We start from the raw sequence: 25,861 nt of genomic DNA on the forward strand, positions 1-25,861 counted from the left end.
AAATAGTAATTAAAACTGAGTACTTAGTGCTTGTGGCTGAATTTGTGGGAGGGCTGACAGTTTTGGGGGTGCATTGTTGAGTGTTGCCCAGTTGAGTTGCTGAAGGTTAGGTGATATTTTGCTGACTGCAGTAGGGGCGGTGCAAGCTCTCAATGCTCAGCAATAAAAGCAGCAACAGGAAACGCTGAGTAGCCGGTTGTGGGGAGAGACCAGCGGAGGAGCGATGCCGAGGAGTGGGGCTCGGTGCCGTGCAGCCTGACTCGCTCGGATTTTAAAAATTATTTTAATTGGACCGAATGGCTTGTCGTATTCTGCAGCCTGGCCGGGCCGGCCTCGCCAGATGCTGTTTGCAGGCGGTCGCCAGAACCTTGTTGCTGAGCCGGGCCCGCTGCTGCTCGGGGCGCGCGGCCCGGGGATCCGGACCTGAACCCGGCGGCGGTGACCATGGCAACAGGGCCCAGGCGGCGCGTGAGCGAAGGAGCAGCTCCGGGATCGCGGCGGCCCAGAGTCCTGGGACCGGCACCGGCACCGAGCCCCAGCTACAGCAGCCAGACGCTGGGCGGGAGAGTGAGCGGAGCCGGGCCGCCGCGGTAGACGCCAGGAGGCTGCTAACTCTGGCCTATCCAGAGCGGTGGCCGCTCTCAGGTAGGAACCGATACGCGGGGCGAAGGAGCGGGTAGTCGGCGCAAGACGCCCCCGGGCCCGGTACTAATCTATGGAGTCGCAGCCCAGGACCGGGTGAGGATGGAGAGATTTCCCCTGTCATCACCCGGGGAAATCGCTTCATCCAAAATCTCCGGGGGCTCCGGGTGAAATATTCCCGCAGATCAGCTGCTGAACCTCATTACCCAGACCCCCCGCCCCCATCCTCTCTGCCCCACCCCCCCGCCCCCATCCTCTCTGCCCCACCCCCCCGCCCCCATCCTCTCTGCCCCCCCCATCCTCTCTGCCCTCATCCTCTCTGCCCCCCCTCTGCCCTCATCCTCTCTGCCCCCCCTCTGCCCTCATCCTCTCTGCCCCCCCTCTGCCCTCATCCTCTCTGCCCCCCCCACCCTCATCCTCCCTGCCTCCCCCTCCGCCCTCATCCTCCCTGCGGCCTCCCCCTCCACCCTCATCCATCCCTCATCAGCCCTCATCCATCCCTCATCCACCTCCCCCTCCGCCCTCATCCATCCCTCATCCGCCTCCCCCTCCGCCCTCATCCATCCCTCATCCGCCTCCCCCCCGCCCTCATCCATCCCTCATCCGCCTCCCCCTCCGCCCTCATCCATCCCTCATCCGCCTCCCCCTCCGCCCTCATCTATCCCTCATCCGCCTCCCCCTCCGCCCTCATCCATCCCTCATCCGCCTCCCCCTCCGCCCTCATCCATCCCTCATCCACCTCCCCCATCTGATGAGGATTGGCTGATGTTAAATGTTCAAGGAAGAGAAACCCCATCTGTAGAAAACCCACTAAGGTCAATTGTGGCTCTGTTTGTAGCACTTTTGCCTCTGAGTTAGAAGGTTGAGAATTTGAGTCTCAATCCAGAGACTTGAGCACAAAAAGCAAGGCAGTACAACACTGTCAGAAGTGCTGCTATTCGGATGACGTGCTAAAGTGAGGACTGCTGGCCTCCTCAGGTGGATGTAGAAGGTCCCTTGGCACTATTCTGATGAAGAGCTGGGTATTATGCCCAGTGTCCTGGACAATATATATCCCTCCATTCGACGTCACAAAAATAATTGATCTTGTCATTATCTCATTAATGTTTGTGGGAGTTTGCTGTGTGCAAATTGACTGCCGTGTTTCCTACATTATAGCAGTGACTATGCTTCTAAAGTACTTCATTGACTGCAAAGCCCTTTGAGACATAAGTTTCTATATAAATGCGAGTCTTTTTGCACCCCCCACCCCCCAATTCACTGTGTACAATTCATTGGTTCTCTCTTTGTTTTCAACAAAGCCAGTGATTGAAATCTCCAGTCCTGTACATAAGTTGCACAAACCAATTGGAAAATGCTATAGAATAGGGTGATTTGGAGCTACCCATCCCCAGCCATGTTGTTCTGAACAAAGAACAGAGAAAAGTACAGCACAGGAACAGGCCCTTCGGCCCTCCAAGCCTGCGCCGATCATATTGCCCGTCAACTAAAACATTTTGCACTTCCGGGGTCCGAATCCCTCTATTCCCATCCTATTCATGTATTTGTCAAGCTGCCTCTTAAACACCACTATCGTACCTGCTTCCACCACCTCCTCTGGCAGCGAGTTCCAGACACTCACTACCCTCTGCGTAAAAAACTTACCCCACACATCTCCTGTATAGTTTTCTCCTCTCACCTTAAATCTATGCCCCTTAGTAATTGACTCTTCCACCCTGAGAAAAAGCTTCTGACTATCTACTCTGTCCATGCCACTCATAATTTTGTAAACTTCTATCAAGTCGCCCCTCAATCTCCGTCGCTCTAGTGAGAACAATCCGAGTTTCTCCAACCTCTCCTCATAGCTAATAACCTCCAGACCAGGCAGCATCCTGGTAAACCTCCTCTGCACCCTCTCCAACGCCTCCATATCCTTCTGGTAATGTGGCGACCAGAGTTGCACGCAATATTCCGTGTGTAGCCTAACCAAGGTTCTATACAGCTGCAGCATGACTTCCCAGCTTTTATACTCAATACCCCTGCCAATGAAGGCAAGCATACCATATTCCTTCCTGACTACCTTATCCACCTGCGTTGCCACTTAGTGACCTGTGGACCTGTACACCCAGATCCCTCTGCCCCGTCAATGCACTTAAGGTTTCTGCCATTTACTGTAGAATTCCTGCCTGTATTAGACCTTCCAAAATGCATTACCTCGCAGTTGTCTGGTTTAAGTTCTATCTGTCATTTCTCCGTCCAAGTCTCCAACTGATCTATATCCCGTTGTATCCTTTGACAATCCTCTTCACTATCTGCAACTCCTCCAACCTTAGTGTTGTCTGCAAACTTACTAATTAGCCCAGTTACATTTTCCTCCAAATCATTTATGAGAGAGACCCTGTGAGAGGATGTGGGCCAGTTTCTTTTCATTTATATTCATTATTCTGTGTATAACACAAGTGACAGAAGAGCAGCATTTTCTCAGTACTCTGTCTTTTCAGCTTTATTCACAGGATACCCAGTTCTGAAGGCTGCAAATGGAAACTGAATAAAAAGCATGTATTTTTAATATTGCTGGTATAATTCTGCTTGAGGTGTTGAACCTAGGGAGTTGGTTCCTGGCCTTTATCTGCAGCCAGTTCTCAGTAATAAATTGTCGGTTAGTCCACTTCCTTATCTTGGCAGTTCAGTTGACCTGCCCTTGTATTGCCCTGATATCTACAGGTTTGCATTGTTTTTTCTCCCCAGCTGCTGTGGGCTTCTTGGGTGTGTCCAGCTTGGTGACCATGTCTGCGCCGTTCTTTCTGGGAAAGGTTATCGATACCATTTACATGAATCCCGCAGGAGGAGATGTGCCAGGGAGCCTGACCTCACTCTGTGCCATATTGAGTGGTGTTTTTATATGTGGAGCTGCTGCCAATGCTGCCCGTGTCTACCTCATGCAGATATCAGGTAAACGAAGGGGATTTGTCAACGTTTGTACATTCATTGTTGTGTAGGTAAATATAGTAGATAGTGTGTGCACAGCAAAGTTTCACAAGTGTAAAGTTGTATTGAATTTACAGCACAAAAGTAGGCCATTCAGCCCATCTGGTAATAAAATACTGAAAATTTGAAATATAAACAGGAAATGCTGGAAAAGCTCGGCAGCATCTGTGGAGAGAGAAACAGAGAAATATTTTGTGTCCATATGACTTCTTCAGAGCTGAAGAGAGGTAGAAATGGGTTTTATGCTGTTGAAGAGAGGAGGTGGAGTAAAATAGGACATCAGGGATAGGTTGGAGCTCAGGACAGATTAAATGACAAAGATGTCATAAACAAAAGACGAGAGTGGTAATGACAATGTTAAAGACTAAGGCAGATGTTAGTGGCAGAAAGGTCAGATAGCACAAACTGTGAATAGCAGAACAAGGGTCAGCATTTTCTGAAAGCGAAACATGAGAACAAGTTGCAGACTAGGCTTTGTGGGGACAATACAAAATGGAGGAGAGAGTTCATGGTCTGAAGTTGTTGAACTTAATATTCAGTCCGGAAGGCTGTAAAGTGCCTAGTCGGAAGATGAGGTGCTGTCCCTCCAGTTTGTGTTGAGCTTCACTGGAACATTGCAGCAGGCTAAGGACGGACATGTGGGCATGAGAGCAGGGTGGTGTGTTGAAATGGCAAGCGACAGGGAGGTCTGGGTCATGCTTGCGAACAGACTGAAGGTGTTCCACAAAGCGGTCACCCAGTCTGCTTTTGGTCTCTCCAATGTAGAGGAAACCACACTGGGAGCAGCGAATGCAGTAGACTAAATTGAGGGAAGTGCAAGTTTAATGCTGCTTCACTTGAAAGGAGTGTTTGGGCCCTTAGACGGTGAGGAGGGGGGAAGTAAAGGGGCAGGTGTTGTACCTTCTGCGGTTGGATGGGAAGGTGCCATGGGAGGGGGTTGAGGTGTAGGGGATAATGGAGGAGTGGACCAGGGTGTCCCGGAGGGAATGATCCCTGCGGAATGCCGTTTGGGGGGTGGGGGCGTGGTGTGTGTGTGTGTGTGTGTGTGTGTGTGTGTGTGTGTGTGTGTCTGTGTGTGTCTGTGTGTGTCTGTGTGTGTCTGTGTGTGTGTGTGTGTGAAGGGAAGCTGTGTTTGGTGGTGGCATCATGCTGGAGTTGGTGGAAATAACGGAGGATGATCCTTTGAATGCAGTGGCTGGTGGTGTGATAAGTGAGGACATATCACCCCACCAACCTCTGCATTCAAAGGATCATCCTCTGCCATTTCTGCCAAGCCCAGCGTGATGCCACCACCAAACACATCCTCCCTTCATCACCCCCCCCCCCCCTCCCAACGGCATTCCGCAGGGATCATTCCCTCCGGGACACCCTGGTCTACTCCTCTATTATCCCCTACACCTCAACCCCCTCCCATGGCACCTTCCCATCCAACCGCAGAAGGTATAACACCTGCCCCTTTACTTCCCCCCTCCTCACCGTCCAAGGGCCCAAACACTCCTTTCAAGTGAAACAGCATTTTGCTTGCACTTCCCTCAATTTAGTCTACTGCATTCGCTGTTCCCAATGTGGTTTCCTCTACATTGGAGAGACCAAACGCAGACTGGGTGACCGCTTTGCGGAACACCTTCGGTTTGTCCGCAAGCATGACCCAGACCTCCCTGTCGCTTGCCATTTCAACACACCACCCTGCTCTCATGCCCACATGTCTGTCCTTAGCCTGCTGCATTGCTCCAGTGAAGCTCAACGCAAACTGGAGGAACAGCACCTCATCTTCCGACTAGGCACTTCACAGCCTTCTGGACTGAATATTGAGTTCAACAACTTTAGATCATGAACTCTCTCCTCCATCCCCACCCCCTTTCCGATTCCCCTTTCTCTAATAATTTTATATATATCTATCTTTTCCCACTTATTTCCATTATTTTTAAATGTATTTCCATCCATTGTTTTATCTTTACCTTCTGGCCTATTTCGATCCCTTCCCCCCCACCCCACCCCCACTAGGACTATCTGTACCTTGCTCGTCCTGCTTTCTACCCTTAATATCTCCTTTAGCACATTCCTTAGATAACATCACCACCTTCAACACCTCTTTGTCCTTTTGTCTGTGACATCTTTTGGCAATATCACTGGCCCACTATCCAGCTCTACCTGTCCCATCCCCCCTTAAACCAGCTTATATTTCACCTCTTTTTTTTCCTTAGTTCTGATGAAGAGTCATATGGACTCAACGTTAACTGTATTCCTCTCCGCAGTTGCTGTCAGACCTGCTGAGTTTTTCCAGGTATTTTTGTTTTTGTTTTGGATTTCCAGCATCTTCAGTTTTTTGCTTTTATCTTATTGTTTAATGTGGTTTGGGATGCCCAAACACAGAAAATGTACAATATAGATACATACTTGTTCTTTTTAATAGAAATTCATTGTTCAGTGAAACCAGTGGGTATAACTTAAGAGCGTATCTGAATTATACTTCATGTAAAACTGGATGGTTTCATGCAGCAATTTCAGTTTACTTCATGCAAAATAATTTCCTTGCTGATTGACTCCCTATAGCTTTATTTGGCAAAATAAAGTTTTATAATACAGTTTTTTTAGAAACTCAGCTGTTCACAAATTGTTTAAAATGTGATATAATTTGATTATTTTGGCTTAATTGCATTGTAAAGTGTCAGCTTGGCCTTGTGGTAGCACACATGGCTCTAAGTGAGCTAGTTGTGTTTACGTGGGAAGGAGTTTTGCATCAATTAATGTTGAAAGGCACTGCAAAATATCCAGCTATTAGACAGAATTTCTGTAGTCTTAGGACTTGAGTTAGCCACTAAGCTTGAGTTTCTTTTGATAGCCTCTCTGCTGTAGGGAGGTTGTATACCTGATGGTAAGAAGTTTACAACATCAAGGCGTATGATAGCAGAACCTGTGAGAGGCAGTACTGCAATCAATGTGGAACCAGTCTGGTAAATGTAAGTAGGCACAGGACAAGGTAGATGGGGTAAGAAGTAAAAATCTTCAACAGGGCTGGTTGACTTGGGCACACAGTGCTGATTAGAAAAGGGAAAATTAAAAAAGAAAGTTCTTAAATAACAGAACAAAGCGGAAATGATGAAAGAGGGACAATTCAAAATTCCAGACCCTGAGTTTAGAATGTATTGAAGGTACATCACTGTATAATTGCAGTTGTTTTTATTTAGCAGTGTGAGAGAGCAGAATCTTGATGAAATATTCCCTTGCATACAGAAATCTGCAGACTCAGGAATATGCAAAGTGTTCGCAATAAAGCCATGTGAGAACTGGGGAGTGGTGGATTGGCTGGGAGTTAACCGACAGGTGACTGAAATGGTGCACTCAAGAAGGGAGAAGATATGAAATTTCCCGTGACTATCTGTAAGGTCAGTCTAATGCTCATGCTGTTTGTGTGTCTATTACAGGGCAGCGGATTGTCAGACATTTGAGGGCAAGATTATTTTCTTCGATTCTGTGCCAGGAGATTGGGTTTTTTGATAAGACCAGAACAGGAGAGCTGATAAACCGACTCTCATCTGATGCTGACCTGCTTGGGCGCTCAGTGACCGAGAACCTGTCTGATGGGCTAAGAGCTATTGGCCAGGCAGCAGCTGGTGTTGGCATGATGGTGCGTAAAGGCGGTGAAAAGGCTGATGAGCAAACATTGTCACATTTCTGCATTGGCTAACTTGCCATTAACCTTCCTTTTTTAAAAACATTTTTATGCGCATTCTATTTCGAAGGAGTTTACATCTCCAAGGGCAGTTGTCATTGCCATTCGGTATTGATTAACCCTGAAGCTTGTCACTTGGGTTTTGTGTCCATCTATGTGAATGTGAAGTCATTGGTTTTATAGTTTGAGATTGTGGTCTTTGTGAGTTTGTGTGATGTCTGTGAGTCCAAGAGCTGTGTGGCAGCATGCAACAGGAGCATGTTGCGTATGTTTCTATTCGATAGTTCTGGTAAATTTAAATGCCTTGCGTGTCTCTTGCCGCCTCCCCTGCCCTCCCCAGCCAATCTCACCTGAAGATTTGGAATCCAGCTGGTGAAGGTTACGTACACGCCAGCAGCCACGTCCTAGACTAGACTGCTTATTGGCTATTTTCCTGTGTAGAACATCACAGCCAAGCTTCATCCTGTTCTCGCCTGATACCCACAGCCACACTTGCCGGCAGAAATTACTGAATTGTTAATTGGGGTTAGAAGATGTCGTTGTCTCCCTTCCCCCTCAACCCAGAGGCACTGGAACAATTGCAGCACCCCAAATGTTCCCCTCACTGAGATCAGATAACTAAACACAGATCAGGACTTGAACCTCAGTCCTATAGGTGCGTTTACCTGTAAAATTATCAAACGAATTGAGTTTGTAATGCTAGGCAGAAATGATATCCATTTGAGTCTGAAACCTTGGACGGAGGGGTCGTGATAGGTCTTGAGTAATAGCTTTGTATTTCTGGCTGAGTTAAAACTAGTCAGCATCTGAATGCTTCAGTCCCAGATCAGTCTTCAGAAATTTACAAATTTGGTTGTCCGCTTTAGGGTGTAATTATGTATCTAACACACTTTTCATTTGAAGATTTAAGTTATTTGGGGATTAAAGTGGAATGAATTGAATGTAAATGGTTGAGGTGCATTATCAGTGTTTCACTGTACCTGGCTCTCTCTCATCCACAACGTTTAGATTTTAAAGAATGTAGTTTGTGATAAATTGATGGAACTTGATCATTTTTAATATTTTGTAATGTCATCAAGTAACCACAGTGCTTGTTGTTAACTTCATTTCCCCCTTTTTGTTTGAATAGCTTTACGTGTCACCTCAGCTGGCTATGTTTGTCCTGGGCATTGTTCCTCCACTTGCTGTCCTTGCAGTGTTTTATGGTAGATACATTCGCAGACTTACAGGAGTGACCCAAGATTCACTGGCTGCTGCAACACAGGTAATGTACAGTGTTACCATTTCTTGACCTGTTAGCGTTGGAAGGCATTATAATTGCGGAATAAACACAGATGGCAAGGGCCTTCAATCCTTAAGTTTATCCACTTAGAAAATCTGCAGTTCCTTCGTCACACCAGCCAACAGGTTATATAAATATCACCAGAGTTTTTGTCACTAGTGCTGTTAGGGAGGGAGTTCCAGGATTTTGACCCAGGGAAGAACAATGTCCTGTACATGAGGTAAGGAAAGCCCCCACTGGAGAGCTTTGCACTAATCGATCAGAGATTGATTAGTCAACAACTCCATTACTATTATATCATGTGGCTTTCAATATGACAGGAGGTGAACTGGATGGTCTGTGATCTTTACATCCAGCAATTCCTCTTCAGCTGGTGACCTGTGTTGGCTTCAAACTCGGACGATCCGATTGCCAGTTTTCAGGATAATGCTGATTGAGTTACAGGACTCCCTTCCCTCCCCAGCCACTCATAAATCTGAAGGATATGAAATTTGCTTCGACATTGATCATCTGGTGTGGAGATGGCTTGGGCTTTTGATGTCATATTCCCAAGCTAGTTTTCAGAACGCAGTTCTAGAGCCAAACCTTAAGAAAATACAAACCATCCAGAGGCCAGAAAGGAAACTTATCTCATAGGTCCAGAGGGTGTTATTACCATATTTCTGAAGTGAACTGATAAAAAGCTACTGGTTGAAGCAATCAAGGGTTGGCCTAGGCGGGCTCATACTGGAGTAAGCTACACAGTTATCTATAACCTGCCAGTCCTGTGCCAGCTCTTACCCGAGGACTGGAGGCCCCAGTCTCAAACTTTGCCTCCTGTACTTTGAGTTGCGTTTGCAACTGTTGATGTTTGAAAGTACAAACTTGTGTTTATTAAATGAAGAAAATTAAAACAGTGTTATGGTATGGCAGGTGGTATTTGCCAGGCTGACCAAATCCACAAGGAGAAATTGGCCACGCTGTCACAAATATCTTGCAATTTGTATTTATTACGAGAAGACTTGTGTACTGAAGTCAGAAGTAATGAGTCTACTACCACCATTAGAGATTTTAAAGATTAAATTAAAACATTAACAAAAGAAAAAACTTATACACCCAAGATTACAGTTATACAGGCCCCAAAATTTCTACTTAACCAGATTCCAAACTGCACACCACCTTTAAGGCAACAGTACAAATAGATTCCAAATTTATAAAGTCATCCAGCAATTTTACCACAAGCACCCACTGGACAATGGACTTCCAAGGGCTTTTAACATAACTTTGGTTACTGGAACAGCAAACTTCTGCAGAGCAACTTGAGGCTTTTTTCCCCGAAGTCTGTTTTACACAGTCACCTTTCAAGATCTCACACGGCCACACCTCACAGAACCTTCCATCCTTCTTTAAATATATTTCTCCCTTTTTGATCTGTAAATCCCATTGTTTCTACTTGTCTTTAGAAATTACTTTTCCCAGAATATAAAAATCTTTCAAGTTCTCATGATGGCCAGTACTTTTGGGACAAATCAACATCATAACCTTGCCTTATTTATCTCGTCAGTTGTAAAAATCTTATCGTGTCCCTTTTGAAAATCAAACACTTCCACTTATCTAAAAATGCAAAATTCATTCACATTGTCTCTGCTAAGACTTCGCCCTAGCTTTACTCATCTCCATTTCAAATGCTTGTTTTACACCTCACTTCTTTGATAATTTAAACCTTGCAGTCTAACCGTTTCTAGTTTAATTAACTTAGCCCCACACACACAACCATATATGAACACACACACAAGCCTGCTTTAAAATATCCTACAATAATATTAAGAAAAATCTAGTTTCTTGACAACAGCTTAATAAATGGCAGTAGTTCACTGACTTTGTCGTATCAGTCGTAAAGCAAATAAAAGTTGCATGAGCTTTGCATTCCCCTATGGTCACTTTAGGTTCATGATTGCAAAACTAATCCCATTAGTGTGGTTTGAAACAAGCAATTGCCTGCAGAGCTCCCAATATTCCAGCCTTTGTGCCTCGAAGCAGAACTCTCAGTTGGTTCTGTCTTGATTGTCAGTGAAACCTGGGTTCTGCTTTAACCAAGAAATGGACAGTGATGCAAGGTGCACCTCATGGCTAAGGTTGTGGCCCATGTGAGAGATGAGAGTGTAAAATACTTCCAATGCAGTATTGAGGGGACTGCTGCATTGTTGCAGTCTTTCAGATGAGGTGTTAAACTGAGGCTCTTGTGTGTACTCCTGGGAAGATGTAAAATATCCCATAATACGATTTCAAACAAGCAGGGAATTTTCACCCCCATATCCTGGCCAATATTTATTCCTCAACAAACACCACTAAAACAGATTACAGTGTCAATATTATGTTGCTCGTTGTGGGATTTTGCTGTGCAGAAATTGGTTGCTGCATCTCCTGCATTACTACAGCAACCACACATCAGCATTTTTGAATTGGCTGTAAAGTGCTTTGGGACTTCCTGAGCTCGTGAAAGGCGCTATATAAATGCAAATGTTCTTTTTAAAAGTAAAATTAATTTTTGGCTCTGCTGTTGAGGTGAATAGTATCTTGCCTCTTAGTCATTACCTTGGAGACGTTAACCAAGCTGCTTACAAAAACAAAGTGCTGGAAAAACTCAGGTCTAGCAGCATCTGTGGAGAGAGAAACAGAGTTAACGTTTCAAGTCCGTATGACCCTCCTTCAGAGCTGAAGAGAAGTGGAAATCTGATGAAATTTATACTGTTTAAGCTGGATGGAGCAGGTGAAGCTGGATAGAAGGCTAGCGATTGGTGGTCACAAAGGAGAGATTCATAAAAATGTCTTGAACTAAAGGACAAAGGGAGTGTTAATGGTAGTGGTAAGGGCTAAAAAAGGTGCTGATCATGGCAAAGGTAAGAAAGCAGAATGTGATAATAGCAGAACAAGGGCCAGCACTCTGAAAACAACATGAACAAGTAACAGATGGCCCTTTTGGGGGTGGCGAGGGGGTGTGGTGGGGGCAAAATGGATAGAAAATGGGATGGAAGGGGGAATAAAAAAAGGGAATAAAACTATGAATAAATAAAAATAAGTGGATAAAAGATAAAAATGAATGTCGAGTAAAGGGTATTAAAAAAGGGGTGAGGATAGAGGGAAGAGTTTATGGTCTGAAGTTGTTGAACTCAATGTTAAGTCCAAAGGCTGTAAAGTGCCTAATTGGAAGAAGAGGTGCTGTTCCTCCAGTTTGCGTTGGCCTTCACTGGAACATTGCAGCAGGCCAGGGACGGACATGTGGGCATGAGAGCAGGATGGTGTGTTGAATTGGCAAGCGACAGGGAGGTCTGGGTCATGCTTGCAGACAGACGGGATGTGTTCTCTCTCCTTGACCTCTCTGTCTCCATTCCTGGTGATAGACTGTCCACCAATATTCATTACAAGCCCACCAACCCCCACAGCTACTTCGACTACACACACCCTGCTTCCTGTAAGAACCTTATCCCATTCTCTCAGTTCTGTCGTATCTTTTCCGATGATGCAACATAACAAAACGGCACTTCTGACATGTTTTCCTTCTTCCTTCACCGAGGTTTCCCACCCACTGTGGTTGACAGGACCCTCAACCATGTCTGACTTATCTCGCATGCCTCTGCCCACGCACCTTCCCCTCCCTCCCAGAGCCGTGATAGAGTCCCCCTTGTCCTCACTTTTCACCCCGCCAGCCACCTCATTCAAAGAATCATCCTCTTCCATTTCTGCCACTACCAAACACATCTTCCCCTCTTCCCCCTTGTCAGCATTCCGTAGGGACACCCTGGTCCACTCCTCCATCACCCCCAACACCTCATCCCCCTCCCATGGCACCTTCCCATGCAACCGCAGAAGGTGCAATACCTGCCCCTTTACCTCCTTCCTCCTCACTGTCCAAGAGCCCAAACACTTCTTTCAGGTGAAGCAGTGCTTCACTTGCACTTCCTTCAATTTGGTCTACTGCATTCACTGCTCTCAATGCGGTCTCCTCTGCATTGGGGAGACCAAACGCAGACTGGATGACTGCTTTGCAGAACACCTTCGGTCTTCTTTATCCCCCCCTTCTATCCCATTTTCTATCCTTTTTTCCCCACCACTGCCCCCTCACCATTCCCAAAAGAGCCATCTGTTACTTGTTCATTTTGTGTTATTCGGAGTGCTGGCCCTTGTCCTGCTATTATCACATTCTTCTTTCTTAACTTTGCCATTATCAGCACTTTTTTTAGCCCTTACCACTACCATTAACAGTCCCTTTGTCCTTTAGTTTATGACAGCTTTGTCAATCTCTCCTTTGTGCCCACATATCGCTGGCATTCTATCCAGCTTCACCTGCTCTATCCCCCTTAAACAGTATAAATTTCATCAGATTTCCACACTTCCCTTCATTGCAGGAGATGTTGCATAGTCTGTGGCTCAGTTCCACATTCACAAGTTGTCAGGCTGGTTGTATATCCCCATTTGCTTAGTGACACCTTTGAACGACCTACACCAGTCTTAAGTCTGTTAAGGCATTTCCAAGTTGCCCAGTTGCTGTTAGACCTGCTGAGTTTCTCCAACATTTTCTGTTTTTTGTTTCAGATTTCCAGCGTCCGCAGTATTTTGCTTTTATCTAAGTTGTTCACTTCCTTCACTAAGAGGAATTGTGAACGTATCTGGCCAATCAGGGAGGTGGTGGCGTAGTGGTGTTATCACTGGACTGGTCTGCCAGAGACCCAAGGTTATGCCCTGGGGACCCAGGTTCAAATCCCACCATGGCAGATGGTGAAATTTGAATTCAATAAAAATTTGGAATTAAAAGCCTGATGACCATGCCATTGTTGTTAAAAACCCATCTGGTTCACGAATGTGCTGGCCTACATGTGACTCCAGACCTACAGGAATGTGGTTGACTCTTAAAATGGCCTTTGAACAAGAGCAATTAACGATGGGAAATAAAGCCATGAATTAATAATTTTTAATAAATGATCATTTCATGACTAATGGGAACTACAGGATGTAAATTGCATTGCTAAGAGGGAAGTAATCTGTAATCTAGTGGACTATTCTAAACTTTTAATGGATGACCTGAGATCATCTAATTGGCAATGGAAGCAGTGCTCTTGGTTTATCTTCAAAGACTCCTGGTCCCAAACAAATGTAAACTATAGGCAGCCACTATCCTGCATTTCAGTATCAAACCCCTTGAACATCCTCTCCTTCAAAAAGACATCAGAAAATCTTCCGCAGCAAGCAATCACAGGAGACAGTTTAGCAATTACTGTATCACAATACTGCAATAGCTGCAAATGCCTACAGAAATGTGAAGTGTCGAGATTGTTCAGATCCCTGCATCTCACAGCTATGTTACATTAATCCAAAAGCAGTTTTGTTTTAGAAACAGCTAAGAGAAAGTTATCTTTTTTCTTGAGATGCGTTGTTAGTAACTTTGTATCCAAAGGGTATCTGCTGTAGACTGGTGGTAGAGTAGAACGGTGGGCTCACCTTGCTAACTGTTTGTCGCCTCCATTTTCCCTCTCCTTTCCTGAGAAGGTGTATGGTTGCAGTGTACTTGTATATCCATCCTGGCTAGTGAGTCAGCTGTGGGGTTTGTCCTGATTCCATGCCAGTGGATTGTTGAATAGATGCAGGACAAGGACTCTAAGCTTTGCGTCTACCCTTCTCAGGACTGGCAACTCTTTGGCCAGCTGGGGAACTCTCTCCCAGCACTTTGGCTGAAGTCTCAGAATTGTTACAGTGCAGAAGGAGGCCATTCAGTCTATCATGTCTGCATCGGCTCTCCAAATGAGTATTATGACTCAGTGCCACTCTCCTGCCTTTCCCCCATACCCCTGCACATTGTTTCTATTCAAATAATCATCTGATCTTGAATGCCGCAATTGAACCTGCCTCCACCACACTTCCAGGCAGTGTATTCAGACCCAAACCACTTGCTGTGTGAAAAAGTTTTTTCTCGCATCGCAGTTGCTTCTTTTGCAAATCACTTTAAATCTGTGCCATCTCATTCTTGATCCTTTTACAAGTGAGAACAGTTTCTCCCTATCTACTCTGCCCAACCCCCCTCATGATTTTGAACACCTCTATCAAATCTCCTCTTAGCCTTCTCCTCTCCAAGAACAGTCCCACCTTCTCCAATCTATCTTCATAGCTGAAGTTTCTCATCCCTGGAACCATTTTTGCAAACCTCTTCTGCATTCTGTCTAATGTGTACACATCCTTCGTAAAGTGTGGTGCCCAGAACTGTACACAATACTGCAGCTGAGGCCTAATGAGTGTCCTATACAAGTTCAACATAACCTCCTTGCTCTTGTACTCTATGCCCCTATTAATAAAGCCTGGGATACCGCATGCTTTATTAACTGCTCTCTTCACCTGTCCTGCTACCTTTAATGACTTATGCACATATACTTCCTCAGTTCATGCACTTCCTTTAGAGTTGTATCCCTTATTTTACGTTGTCTCTTCATGCTTTTCCGACCAACATGAATCGCCTCACACTTCTCTGTATTGAGCTTCATCTGCTACCTATCTGCCCACTCCAACAACTTGTCTATGTTCTTTTGAAGTTCTACACTGTCCTCACAGTTTACAATGCTTCCAAGTTTTGTATCATTCGTAAACTTTGAAATTGTTCCCTGCACACGAAGATCTAGATCATTAATATATTTCAAAAAAGGCAAGGATCCCAATACCAACACTTGGGAACTCCACTACAAACCTTCTTCCAGCCTGAAAAATATTCATTGACTATTACTCGCTGTTTCCTGTTACTCAGTCAAGTCAGCTAATGCTGCAGGGATTAAACCTGGGACTTGGTGGTGTAGTGTGTGGTGTAGCTCCCAACAGATGCTCTCTAGTCTTCTGATTCTACTTTAAGTGTATAATTACCCTGACTTTCACCAACCCATTCACAGCTTGCTGAAGAGCGCATTGGAAACATAAGGACAGTCCGTGCTTTTGCCAAGGAAGACTCTGAACTGAGAACATACACTGAGAAGATCAGCCAAGTGCTGCAGCTTGCCAGGAAAGAAGCAGTGGCCCGGGCAGGATTTTACGGGGCAGTAAGTAAAATGTTATTTGGACTTTGGGTTTTTTTCTTTTACCCTTTTATCACCTTCTTTCTCTGAAGTAGTGCACCCTGGCTCCCGATGTCCAGAGAGTGTTAGTTCCAACATTTCTAGAATCCTTTTTCAAAATATTCCACAGTATCTTGTTCTGAAAAATGATAGAAGACTGTCACTGTAAACTTGATATTGGGTTTTGACTACCACAGAATAAAAGAACCAATGTAGATATACTCACAGAAGTTAAGCTTGGCCAGCTCTATATAGTTGAAAATAGTTTGCAAATAATGTGCTAAGCTATGATGTAACTGCCCGGAAGGAATGAACCAGCAGGTGCTCTTTTCAGTAAAAAGTTAGGGCTGTGGGGTGGCCTGAATTGAATAGGTTGGCTCCTTCCCACTGGACATGTTTTGAAAACAAATGTGCTACATTAGACTGATATGTGATATATGTGAGTGAAAATGGTTTTTAAATCTCCTGCATACAATGACAAAATTTATTCAGTGTCAAAAGAATTGACATAAATGTTTATTTTTATGATAGTTCTTGGTGTTGGGAAGGAAATGTGCTTCACTGAATTCATTAACCCTGAGTAGATCAACTCACACTGATTGTGAGCACTGAGAGGATAGCACCTACTCCAGTGTAGAGCTGCCAATGTATGTGGATTGGAGTAGGGAGTTACAAAGAGAGGTAGACAGAGTGACCAAGTAGGCAAAACCTGTGGCAGTAGCAGATGGAGCTCAGTGTGGCATTTTTGGAGCTAGGATAAATCGGAATGTTTTCTTGGCAACATGTGGGAGCTTTGGAGAAATGAGATTTGGGTGTACAGGTAGAAGTAACTAAAAACTAGTACACAGACACACCAGTACCTCTCTTGCTTTTGTACCTATGTATGCTCATTCTCTTACTTGAAGTGTTCTTTCAAAGCGCACACTAAGCTTTATTTATTTCTCTTGCACTATTGTAGTCAAATCGATTGGTTTATAAATGCTGTCCACCCCCACCCGCCCTCTTCGTCACTAATCTTCAGTAATTAATCACCTGAACTGATGGTTCAGCATTTATGTGCATCAGAGTCTGTAGTTGCTACTCATCAGCTGATGTGCAGGGCGCAGGAAGATTTCAGTGTCTATCTGCTTTCAGTGGTTATTTTTGTCCTGTCACTGTTCTAGTAGTGCTGCAGTAGATTGCCTAGACTCACATGATGTGCAGAGGTTTCAGCTGGGCAGCCCTGGAATCGCACCAAATACTTTGAAAGCATTCAAATGATCCACATTCAGTTCTCACTACTCATCTTCAAGTTCCATTGTTTATGCCAACAATATGCTTGCAGTCATTTGATCTGCATTCCTAACCATTCACTGCCTGAAAAGGCACATGAGGGTTTTCTGAGGTGATCAGGTGGAGGGCTATGTGCTAAAGGGAAACATTGGTCGCCGCAGGGTTGTTGATAAAAAATATTTTACCGCCTTTGAGTCACCTTGGGCGCCCAGAGCACCTACAGGTGGCCATTGTACAATTCTCACATCCTCACAGCTGTTTCCCCCCCCCCACCCACCATATATCAAGATTGACTGCTAAGCATGATTTAGTCTCTCAGATACTAGCCATCCTCTGATAGCTTTGTCAAGAAACCTTTTATTTATGTTTAAATCTGTACAGCAATTTGACCACTGGGTGGCATAACGTGGAGCCAGCTGCTGGGAATACTGGTGGTGTTTGGAGTGGAAACGCTAATACTGAAAGATTTATTTTTCTGTTTCAGGCCGGTCTGACTGGAAACTTGATTGTTCTGTCTGTCCTCTACAAGGGAGGCCTGATGATGGGTGAGGCCTACATGACAGTGGGAGAACTCACCTCTTTTATGATGTATGCCTTCTGGGTAGGAATAAGTATTGGAGGTAAATTTCCAGCTTTAAGGATTGAGAACTTGGTTAAGGAAGTATTTTTCTTTGAAATGTATTTTGTTTTCAGGATGCGAGTGTTACTGACAAGGCCAGCATTTCTTGCCCATCTTAACTGGGGGAGAGTGGTGCTTGACCTTGGGACATGTAGTTTCTGTGGCTGGAATTGCTTTTGTGCAGGTACATCATGCTATTTTAAATCAGATGAGTATTTGCCAGGGGGGGTTTTATTTTTAACATCATTCCATGAGTGGGGTAGAACTCAGTTGGTGTGTCTCAGCTGACTATACAACAGCCAGGGGTAGGAAAGCAAATTACCTGAGTATAAATAGTCTGGATCCAAGTTGCTGGCGACAAGCAGAGAATTAATTCTGCCTTTTTTCTTCAGCCAATATTCAGTTAAAGGCCTTTGTGTTTTTATCTTCTTGGCTGCTGTATGAAGGTTTTTTTTTGAGAAATGGATGTCACTGGCAAGGCCAGCATTTATTGCTCATCCCTGGTGATGGTGATGATGATGAGCTGCTGTCTTGGACTGCTGCAGTCTGTGTTCTTTGTCGCAATTTGATACAAATAGATATAAGTATGGACTGTTTGGGCCAGATGGCTTGTTCCTGTCCTGTATGTCCTATGTAATATGTATGTAACTGAGTGCCTTCTGTTACAGCCACGTAAGAAAGGTTTAAAAAAAATGACTCCTCTGTAACAGGGTTAATTGTGAATTCGAAAGGATGGAGGTATTTACTCACTGTCTGTGCTTAATCATTTACCTGCTGATTGCAAATAAACTAGTCTGGCAGGCTTTTTTGAGTTTTAGACCAAAAGGGGTTAGTTTTCATTGAGTTAGAAACCCACTCAGAACAAGATACAAAAATATTCAAAAAGGTAAATCCTTGCGTTTCAACTTTCGCAACCCATACATACGCATGTGCGCGCACAGAAGCATTCAGAATTACAAGCTATGCAGTAGGTAGTTACTTTCTTAGCCGAATTAAAGTTCAAAGCTAAAAGGTTAAAAAAAAGACAGTTCACTGTTTTGAGTCCTTTGTTGGTATTTGTGGCTGAGGCAGAAATTTTTCACAGCCTTGGGCTTCAACTCCACTGAATTTTTACATCAAACTGCAATTGCCGGAGACAATTTCTTTGTTAAAAAATAAAAGCAAAATACTACAAATGCTGGAAATCTGAAATAAAAACAGAAAATGTTGTAAAATCTCAGCATGTCTAGCAGCATATGTGGAGCAAGAAACAGAGTTAACATTTCAAATTCAATATGACTCTGTGGAACTGGAGAGCGGTAGAAGTGTGATGAATTTTATGCTGTTGAAAAGGGGGGCTTGGGGCAAGTGGAGCAAAATAGACAGTCAGGGGTAGGTTAGAGGGCCGGAGAGATTCTCTATCTCTGTGCTGGATTTTTAAACTGTAAGGGATAAGGTCTTAACTTGGGAAAGATGAGAAGGGAGCTTGTTACTGCTTTGGTGGCTCCTCCAGACAACTCCTCTTAGCTACTTGCATGCTGTATTAAAGAGAAATTTTTAAAATAGTTATTTCAGTCACATAACCTCTCTCCCCATAATGGTTTCAAAAGGTATTTGTTTAGCTGATGTCTGAACTGACTGTGACTATTGTTTCATGGCTGGAATGATTAGATTCTGTCAAGCATCAGCCATTGACTCCTGAATATCCATTATCCATCTTGATTAAATAGGAAGAATATCTTTTAATGTAGTTATTGTCCCAGTAGCCTTTCTGTCTCCACTAGAGAGGTAGTATTTTGGAAATGCAAATGTGAGGTCCAGTACAGTTTTCAGTAAATCCTTTTTGAAGTAGTTCTTGACATCCACCGGTGTGAAATTCCATGGGGATGTCTAAATTGTAATTCACAGTGGAACTTTCCAGAAACTGGTCAACTTGCAATACCAGGTGATTTGTGGTGGCCATCTTAAGTCAGTGCCCTGTTCTTAAAAAGCTGTTTTTAAACAGTTCAATATGTGTTTGATCAACTGGTGAAATTACAGATTGGTATCACTCATGCATAAGTCATATCATCATGACACTTACTTCAAAGAGCCAATCAGGCTTGAGGCTGACATCACATGTAGGCCAGACCAGGTAAGGACGGCATTTTTGCATCCCTAAAGAACATTGGTGACCCGCTTGGGCTTTTACGACAACCTGGCAGCATCATGGTCACTTTTAAAATGTTGCACTGAACTCAAATTCTCAAACTGTCGCGATGGGGTTTGAACTCCTGATCTCTGGATCATTAGTTCAGGTTCCTAAATTGCTAATCCAGTAACATAATCGTTATACCCTAGTACCCAGGTTCCTGGAGATGTTAAACCTTACCAAAGTTGCACATTCCTGCAAGTGTCATAAGTGGAGAATAGATTTATGTTTGAGTTCAAGTGCAATTCAGTTGGAAACCAGATGTTTTTAAAGAATAAATATTTTATTCATTATCTCTCCATTCCCACTGGCAAACTTGCTTCAGCAGTTGTCAGTGCTGAACTTCTCACTCACTGCTGCCACTCCTAAGATCAGGGCACTCTGCTACTGAGGAGGATTCCATCCAGCCTTGGTGAGACCTAACAGTATCTCCCATGGGCAGCTGGGCTTCCCACTGCCAATCCTGTGCTGGAATTAACACCGGACACACTTGGCATTGATGGATTCTCTTGATTGAATCATAAGTTGACCATTAATATTTGTTGTTGTTTACTGGGCAGTTTGTAAAGGTTGTTCAATTCTATTTTGTCCTTTTCTTTTCCAGGCCTCGGCTCTTTCTACTCTGCATTAATGAAGGGTCTCGGAGCAGGAGGGCGATTATGGGAACTGTATGAGAGGAAACCAGAGATGGCATTGAACGGTCAGTTGCTTTGTCCATTTGAAGGCTCCATCCAAACCATGTTTGTGAAATCTTTCGCTAGGGCGCTGTGTATAGATGGTCCCTGGCACATGCTGTTCGCTCAATATCGCCAACTCCCCCACCCCTGGCATTGCTGCTCACACTCCATGACACTCTTTGCCAACATGTCAGCAAATTTAGAATAGGACTTATGATTGGGGTCAGTGATTCTCATTGATGTCAGTGAACAGGATTCTGAAACCAATTTTCAGATGAGCAGTGGAGGCCTTGAATCTATTCAAGGCTGAGTTGGATATAGATTTTTGATAGGTAAAGGAGCCAAGCAGGAAAGTGGAGTTGAGACCACAACCAGTTCAGCCATGATCTTATTGAATGGTGGAGCAGGCTCGAAGGGCTTAATGGCCTACTCTTGCTCCTAAGTCCAATGTTTCTGTTTGTGCATGATAATAAAACGTGAAGAACAGTGGAAACTAACAGTGCAGTCAAGGACTGAGTTGTGAAAATGAGCAGTCAGGTGGCAGATGACATCTAACACTGACCATGCAAAGTATTGAAATAATGGGTCATGTGGGGACTATTCAAATAGAATAGACGAATAGGGTGTTGGAGCAGACTCCATCCTGTCAGCATCCAGATGCTGAGGTCATTTAGGAAAATAACCAGGATATTGCTGGGCCTTGCAGCCTGAGTGGTGGATGTGTGTCTGCTGAGTTATTGCTAATGCTTGGCAATAGAAGGCCAGCATGCAACAGGCCCAAAGGGCAAGTTTAAAAGTTGTTTTTCCCCATCTTAACGTTGATTAAAGCTGAGACAACCAGCATGTGTCAAAAGCAGCTCACAGCTTATTTGGGAGAAAACAGGGAGCGATGTCCTTACCTTTCGCCAAAGACTTTGGTTATTCAGGGACTTTGCTGACATTACAATTTTAGTTCTGTTATGGGATAAACTGGTTAAGACACGGTGCAGGAGTGCAGCATTTCCAGCATCGGGTGAGGACACCTCTAACCCTTTACTCATTCATTCAAGCCCTCCCTTGCATTTTTGGAGGATGAGCTAAAGGTCTGAGTTAGCTTCCAAAGAAGTGTGTCTCTCTTATAAGATTCCCTGCCGACTGCGCCCGTCCCCAGCCCGATTTGTCTGTGTGTCACCAAGAGCAGAATGTTCGGATAACCAATGCGCACTGTTAAATTTCAGGTTTGTAGAATCTCGCTAACTTATACTTGTGGTTGCAGTTTGTTTTTAATATCTACTTCTGTTTTGGTTTTAGAAGGTGTGGTTTTGCAGCCTGATCAGTTTCTGGGAGCCATCGAGTTCAGCGGAGTCAAGTTTGCCTATCCAACCCGGGAAACGCTGGTGTTCAACGGGCTTGACCTGTCTATCCCAGCAGGCTCAGTGATGGCTGTAGTCGGACCCAGTGGTTCAGGAAAATCAACACTAGTATCGTTGTTACTCAGGCTGTACGACCCTGTTTCGGGTAAGTTAGAATAGCCTGCAGCATTTTAATTAGCTAACAATTTTTCCATGTTTCCTGGAGAGATCCTGATGGATGATTTGAGCTGGGTTGCCACTGCTGACTGTCCCTGCGTGCGCTGAAAGTAATACAATGGTCCAAAGTTTAAAGCAGTAATGATTTATCATTGGCAATGTTTCTGTTTCAGGCACTGTCGCTGTTGATGGCCATGATGTGCGGAGCCTCAATCCAAACTGGTTGCGGAAGAGCATGGGCATTGTGAATCAGGTAAAACTGGTACAAGGAATTGGTTAAAACCTGGGTACGAGGAGAGGGGGAAAAATAGGATAGCAAGAATTAGGTAGAACTCAGCTTTATTCCGAGTCACTGGGCTTTATTGTTGTGTTTATTTTGTTTGGTTCCCAGGAGCCAGTTCTGTTCTCCTGCTCAATTGCAGAGAATATTGCATATGGCACAGCACAACCCTCCCAGCTGACAATGGAAGACATTGAAAAGGCTGCTAAGATCGCCAACGCCTATGATTTCATTCGCAGCTTTCCCAAGGGCTTCCAAACAGTGGTTGGGGAGAAAGGCATCTTACTCTCAGGTGAGCTAACCAGGTTGGTGTATCTCACCTGCTCTCTGGGACTACATGGTAACGATCTCCACTCCTCTGGCTAACATTGTCCTGTCTCTTTACCAGGTGGTCAGAAGCAGAGGGTTGCTATTGCTCGAGGTCTGCTCAAGGTGAGGCGCTTGTCCTGGATTTTGACTTTTTTCTTATTCTTCAGATAGCACCTGAAGGCCATGCAGGAGGCCTCCCTTCCCCACCCCCGCTTTCATACAGCCCCCAATAGGTCAATAGGACCTCAATAGGTCAGCTGAAGGTATGGGAATATAATATTTGAGTGAACACTTTATAAAAGTGAGAAATTCAGACTGGCTTTGAGGTGAATTTTGCAATTTAGACCTTTATAGTCCTCTGAACTTATCTTCAAACTTCTGATTCTCCTCAAATCAATGACTTGCTTTGTAACTTCAGGTGTCTCTTCCTAATTGTCGACTTTGCATGCGAGGTGGTTCCCTTCTGATAGCAGGCGTGTCTAAATATTGTGGAGAGTATTGCGAGAGTTAATCAATAGTTACACTTCTTTATATTCCTTTTTAGAATCCTAAAATCCTACTGTTGGACGAAGCCACCAGGTGAGAGATTACAAGAACTTGATGTTGACAGAATTTCTTACATTTTTTTGGCAAATTTCTACAACACAATTTGTAAACCCAACAATAAAGGGAATTAATTGAAATAACATTTTTGAATTGTCTTTAGAGTTCTAAAGGTTCTTCACAATTGGGGGTCAATCCCAAGTTTGAAGTAGGTGTTGCAGGGCATAGCTGAAGAGAGAGTTGGAAAGCTTGGTTCAGTAGAGAGCTGTATAAAGGAGGGATTTACAAAATAGTGCCAGAATATTGAGTTGGATAGCTTAAGGGTCTGCTACTGCTGAGAGTGGAAGGAAGGAAGACTGCACAGAAGAAAGGGAAGAGCAAGGGGTCCGAGCAAGGATGCTGATGTTCAGGAGGTTGCAGAGGGAGAGTGGAGGCAAGTTGGAATGGTTATGCTGAGACAGGAATCATTGGATATCAGTGAGGCCAAAGCAAGATGTGCATAGTGCAGTCTTGGATCAGCTGTGACAGATCTAAGGTGGAGCTTAAGAGGCTAGAAGTCTTTGGAAATATTGAGCCCGAAGGTGATGAAGGCATAGTTGAGGGTTTCAGTGATAATGTGAGTTAGACAGATAAGAGCTGCCCTTCAGAGGGCAGAAGCAGACTTAATTTAGTAATGGATTAGAATCTGGTTTCAAAGTTTAACTTCCAGTCGAACAATGCACTAAGGCTGAGAGACTTCAGGTTGGATCGAAGCGAGGGGCAAGGAAATAGGGTGAACTTGGGGGCTAAGGTGGAAGCTAAATAGCTGTGCTGCTGTTAAATAATTCTGGTACAACCACAACTTGATGCCAGACGAGTCACCTGACAAGGATAGTGATGGAAAACAGGTGAAGTATCCTTAATCCAAAATCCTTGGGGCTGATTGCGTTTTGGTATTCGGATATTTTCAGTTTTTGGGTGTGATATAGGGTTCATAGTGTTGATGCACTCTGTTGGAAGGATTTCTGAATAGTTCCAGCTTTGTCTGCCTCATTGACACTAGCTTTTGTTTCACAAGTTTGTCTTTTATATTTTGTCATCTTGGGTCACAGACTTAACACAAAAGGTTGGTGAGCTTCATGTTGGCCCACGTTAGGGCCCGTTCAAAAAATGGTTTGGTTTTTGGATAAAAACAAAAAACTGCGGATGCTGGAAATCCAAAACAAAAACAGAATTACCTGGAAAAACTCAGCAGGTCTGGCAGCATCGGCGGAGAAGAAAAGAGTTGACGTTTTGAGTCCTCATGACCCTTCCACAGAACAGACCCTTCTGTGGAACGGTCATGAGGACTCGAAACATCAACTCTTTTCTTCTCTGCCGATGCTGCCAGACCTGCTGAGTTTTTCCAGGTAATTCTGTTTGTGTTTTGGTTTTTGGATGTGTTTGGTTTTCAGATGTACGGTTAAAGGATATTCAACTGTGTTGAAGTTGCATTCTCCATATTATTTGCCAATAAAATCCTGGCAGTTACTCACCATTAATATCCACACGTGGCAATCAGTCTCATTTATTCAGTCATTGAATAATTTAAAGTTGCCCAACATCATTCAACTGAATGCTGTGGATTATTTAAATTAGTATAATAAGTTACAGGTTTTGTGGAATAAAAACTGTTAAATGTATTTAATGTATTCTTATACACCCTGTTAAAAAGAATACATTTTTGTAACTGCAGGACTTCAGTAATGTTAACAGGTGATTCTAAATTATACTTGTTTCACTCTTTAACTCCTGAAAGACTGGTTTTAAATTTCATTAGGACCATACTAGGCAAATAATTGTGTCTGTACTTTTTGCCTTGCTCATCTTGCTTTTAATTTTCTTTTCACCTCAGTGCACTGGATTCAGAGAACGAGTATCTGGTGCAGGAAGCTTTGGACCGATTGATGCAAGGAAGGACAGTGCTGATCATTGCCCATCGCTTGTCAACTATTCAGAATGCTGATGCTGTTGCTGTCCTTGACCAGGGTAGGATAGTTGAGTGTGGCACCCACCTGCAACTCCTTGCAAATTCTGAGGGATTATTTCGAAAACTTATGGATAAACAGACATTTTTACAAGACAGTCAAAGACTTGAAAGTTTAAAATGTGCCTAAACTTTACCCCTCCGGAAAAAAAAAACTACATCAAGACCAAGACAGACAAGAAATGCCTTGGGTTCTGATTGACTGACTGCAGAACTGATTGTTAAGTAGATTTTAAGCCTGCAATTCTGCACAGAGGGTTCAGGACCTCAGCTGTAGCACTGAAGTAGATGGTGAAAGGTATCAGATGTGTGCTAGTATGAATGAGGATGCCCAGTTCAACCTGGATCACAATCCATACATCTGATTGGATCAGCACCTCCGTGGCCTTGGATCCCTTGACACATCTTCAGTTTGAGCTCTCGCATGAGGAAAGGTCAAGAGCGACTCTGGGAGAGCAAGGAAACAAACTTTTCAATGGCCAAAGTTTCTCTCCTCCACACAGTTTTAAAAACCTTCTAATATAATTTTGAGAGCTGTCTTAAAGGACAGGGGGAGCCTCACATTTGTTAAGTAACTTTCCCCACATGATACAAAAGATACCAAATTCCTTTGTGACAATGAAGTAAAACATTTGAACTGGTTGGTGAAATTTACTACTGTACAGTCTGTGTATTTTGTGAAACTAAGAAGTATAGCAAAATGTGTACAATTGATAGAGATGTTTAACTAAATAATCAATCGTGGGTGTTTATAAATCGATTTTAAATCGCTTCAGAGATACTTGATCCTTAGATCCATGGTATCATTTTTTACAGCAAATTAAAAATATGACCAATTTATAACCCA

General features: G+C 43.9%; 1 protein-coding gene across 1 annotated transcript; it reads left to right on the forward strand.

The window, feature by feature from the left end:
- On the forward strand, positions 1-25,861 carry abcb10 (ATP-binding cassette, sub-family B (MDR/TAP), member 10). Its single transcript, XM_041217574.1, has 13 exons — positions 1-645; positions 3,370-3,573; positions 7,035-7,237; positions 8,412-8,546; positions 15,470-15,616; positions 17,388-17,523; positions 20,297-20,392; positions 21,660-21,866; positions 22,051-22,130; positions 22,269-22,449; positions 22,546-22,589; positions 23,011-23,045; positions 24,883-25,861. The coding sequence occupies exons 1-13, from the start codon at positions 297-299 to the stop codon at positions 25,142-25,144; spliced, it is 2,079 nt and encodes a 692-aa protein (XP_041073508.1). The 5' UTR covers positions 1-296; the 3' UTR covers positions 25,145-25,861.

This window comes from Carcharodon carcharias, chromosome 2 (assembly GCF_017639515.1).
Source record: "Carcharodon carcharias isolate sCarCar2 chromosome 2, sCarCar2.pri, whole genome shotgun sequence".
Lineage (NCBI taxonomy): Eukaryota > Metazoa > Chordata > Chondrichthyes > Lamniformes > Lamnidae > Carcharodon > Carcharodon carcharias.

Bases quoted from the DNA above. Each gene is read 5' to 3' on its own strand.
- abcb10 (XM_041217574.1), top strand. From the start codon at position 297: ATGGCTTGTCGTATTCTGCAGCCTGGCCGGGCCGGCCTCGCCAGATGC. The intron at 3,574-7,034 runs GTAAACGAAGGG...TGTCTATTACAG, and splicing joins CTACCTCATGCAGATATCAG to GGCAGCGGATTGTCAGACAT. The intron at 15,617-17,387 runs GTAAGTAAAATG...TTTCTGTTTCAG, and splicing joins GGGCAGGATTTTACGGGGCA to GCCGGTCTGACTGGAAACTT.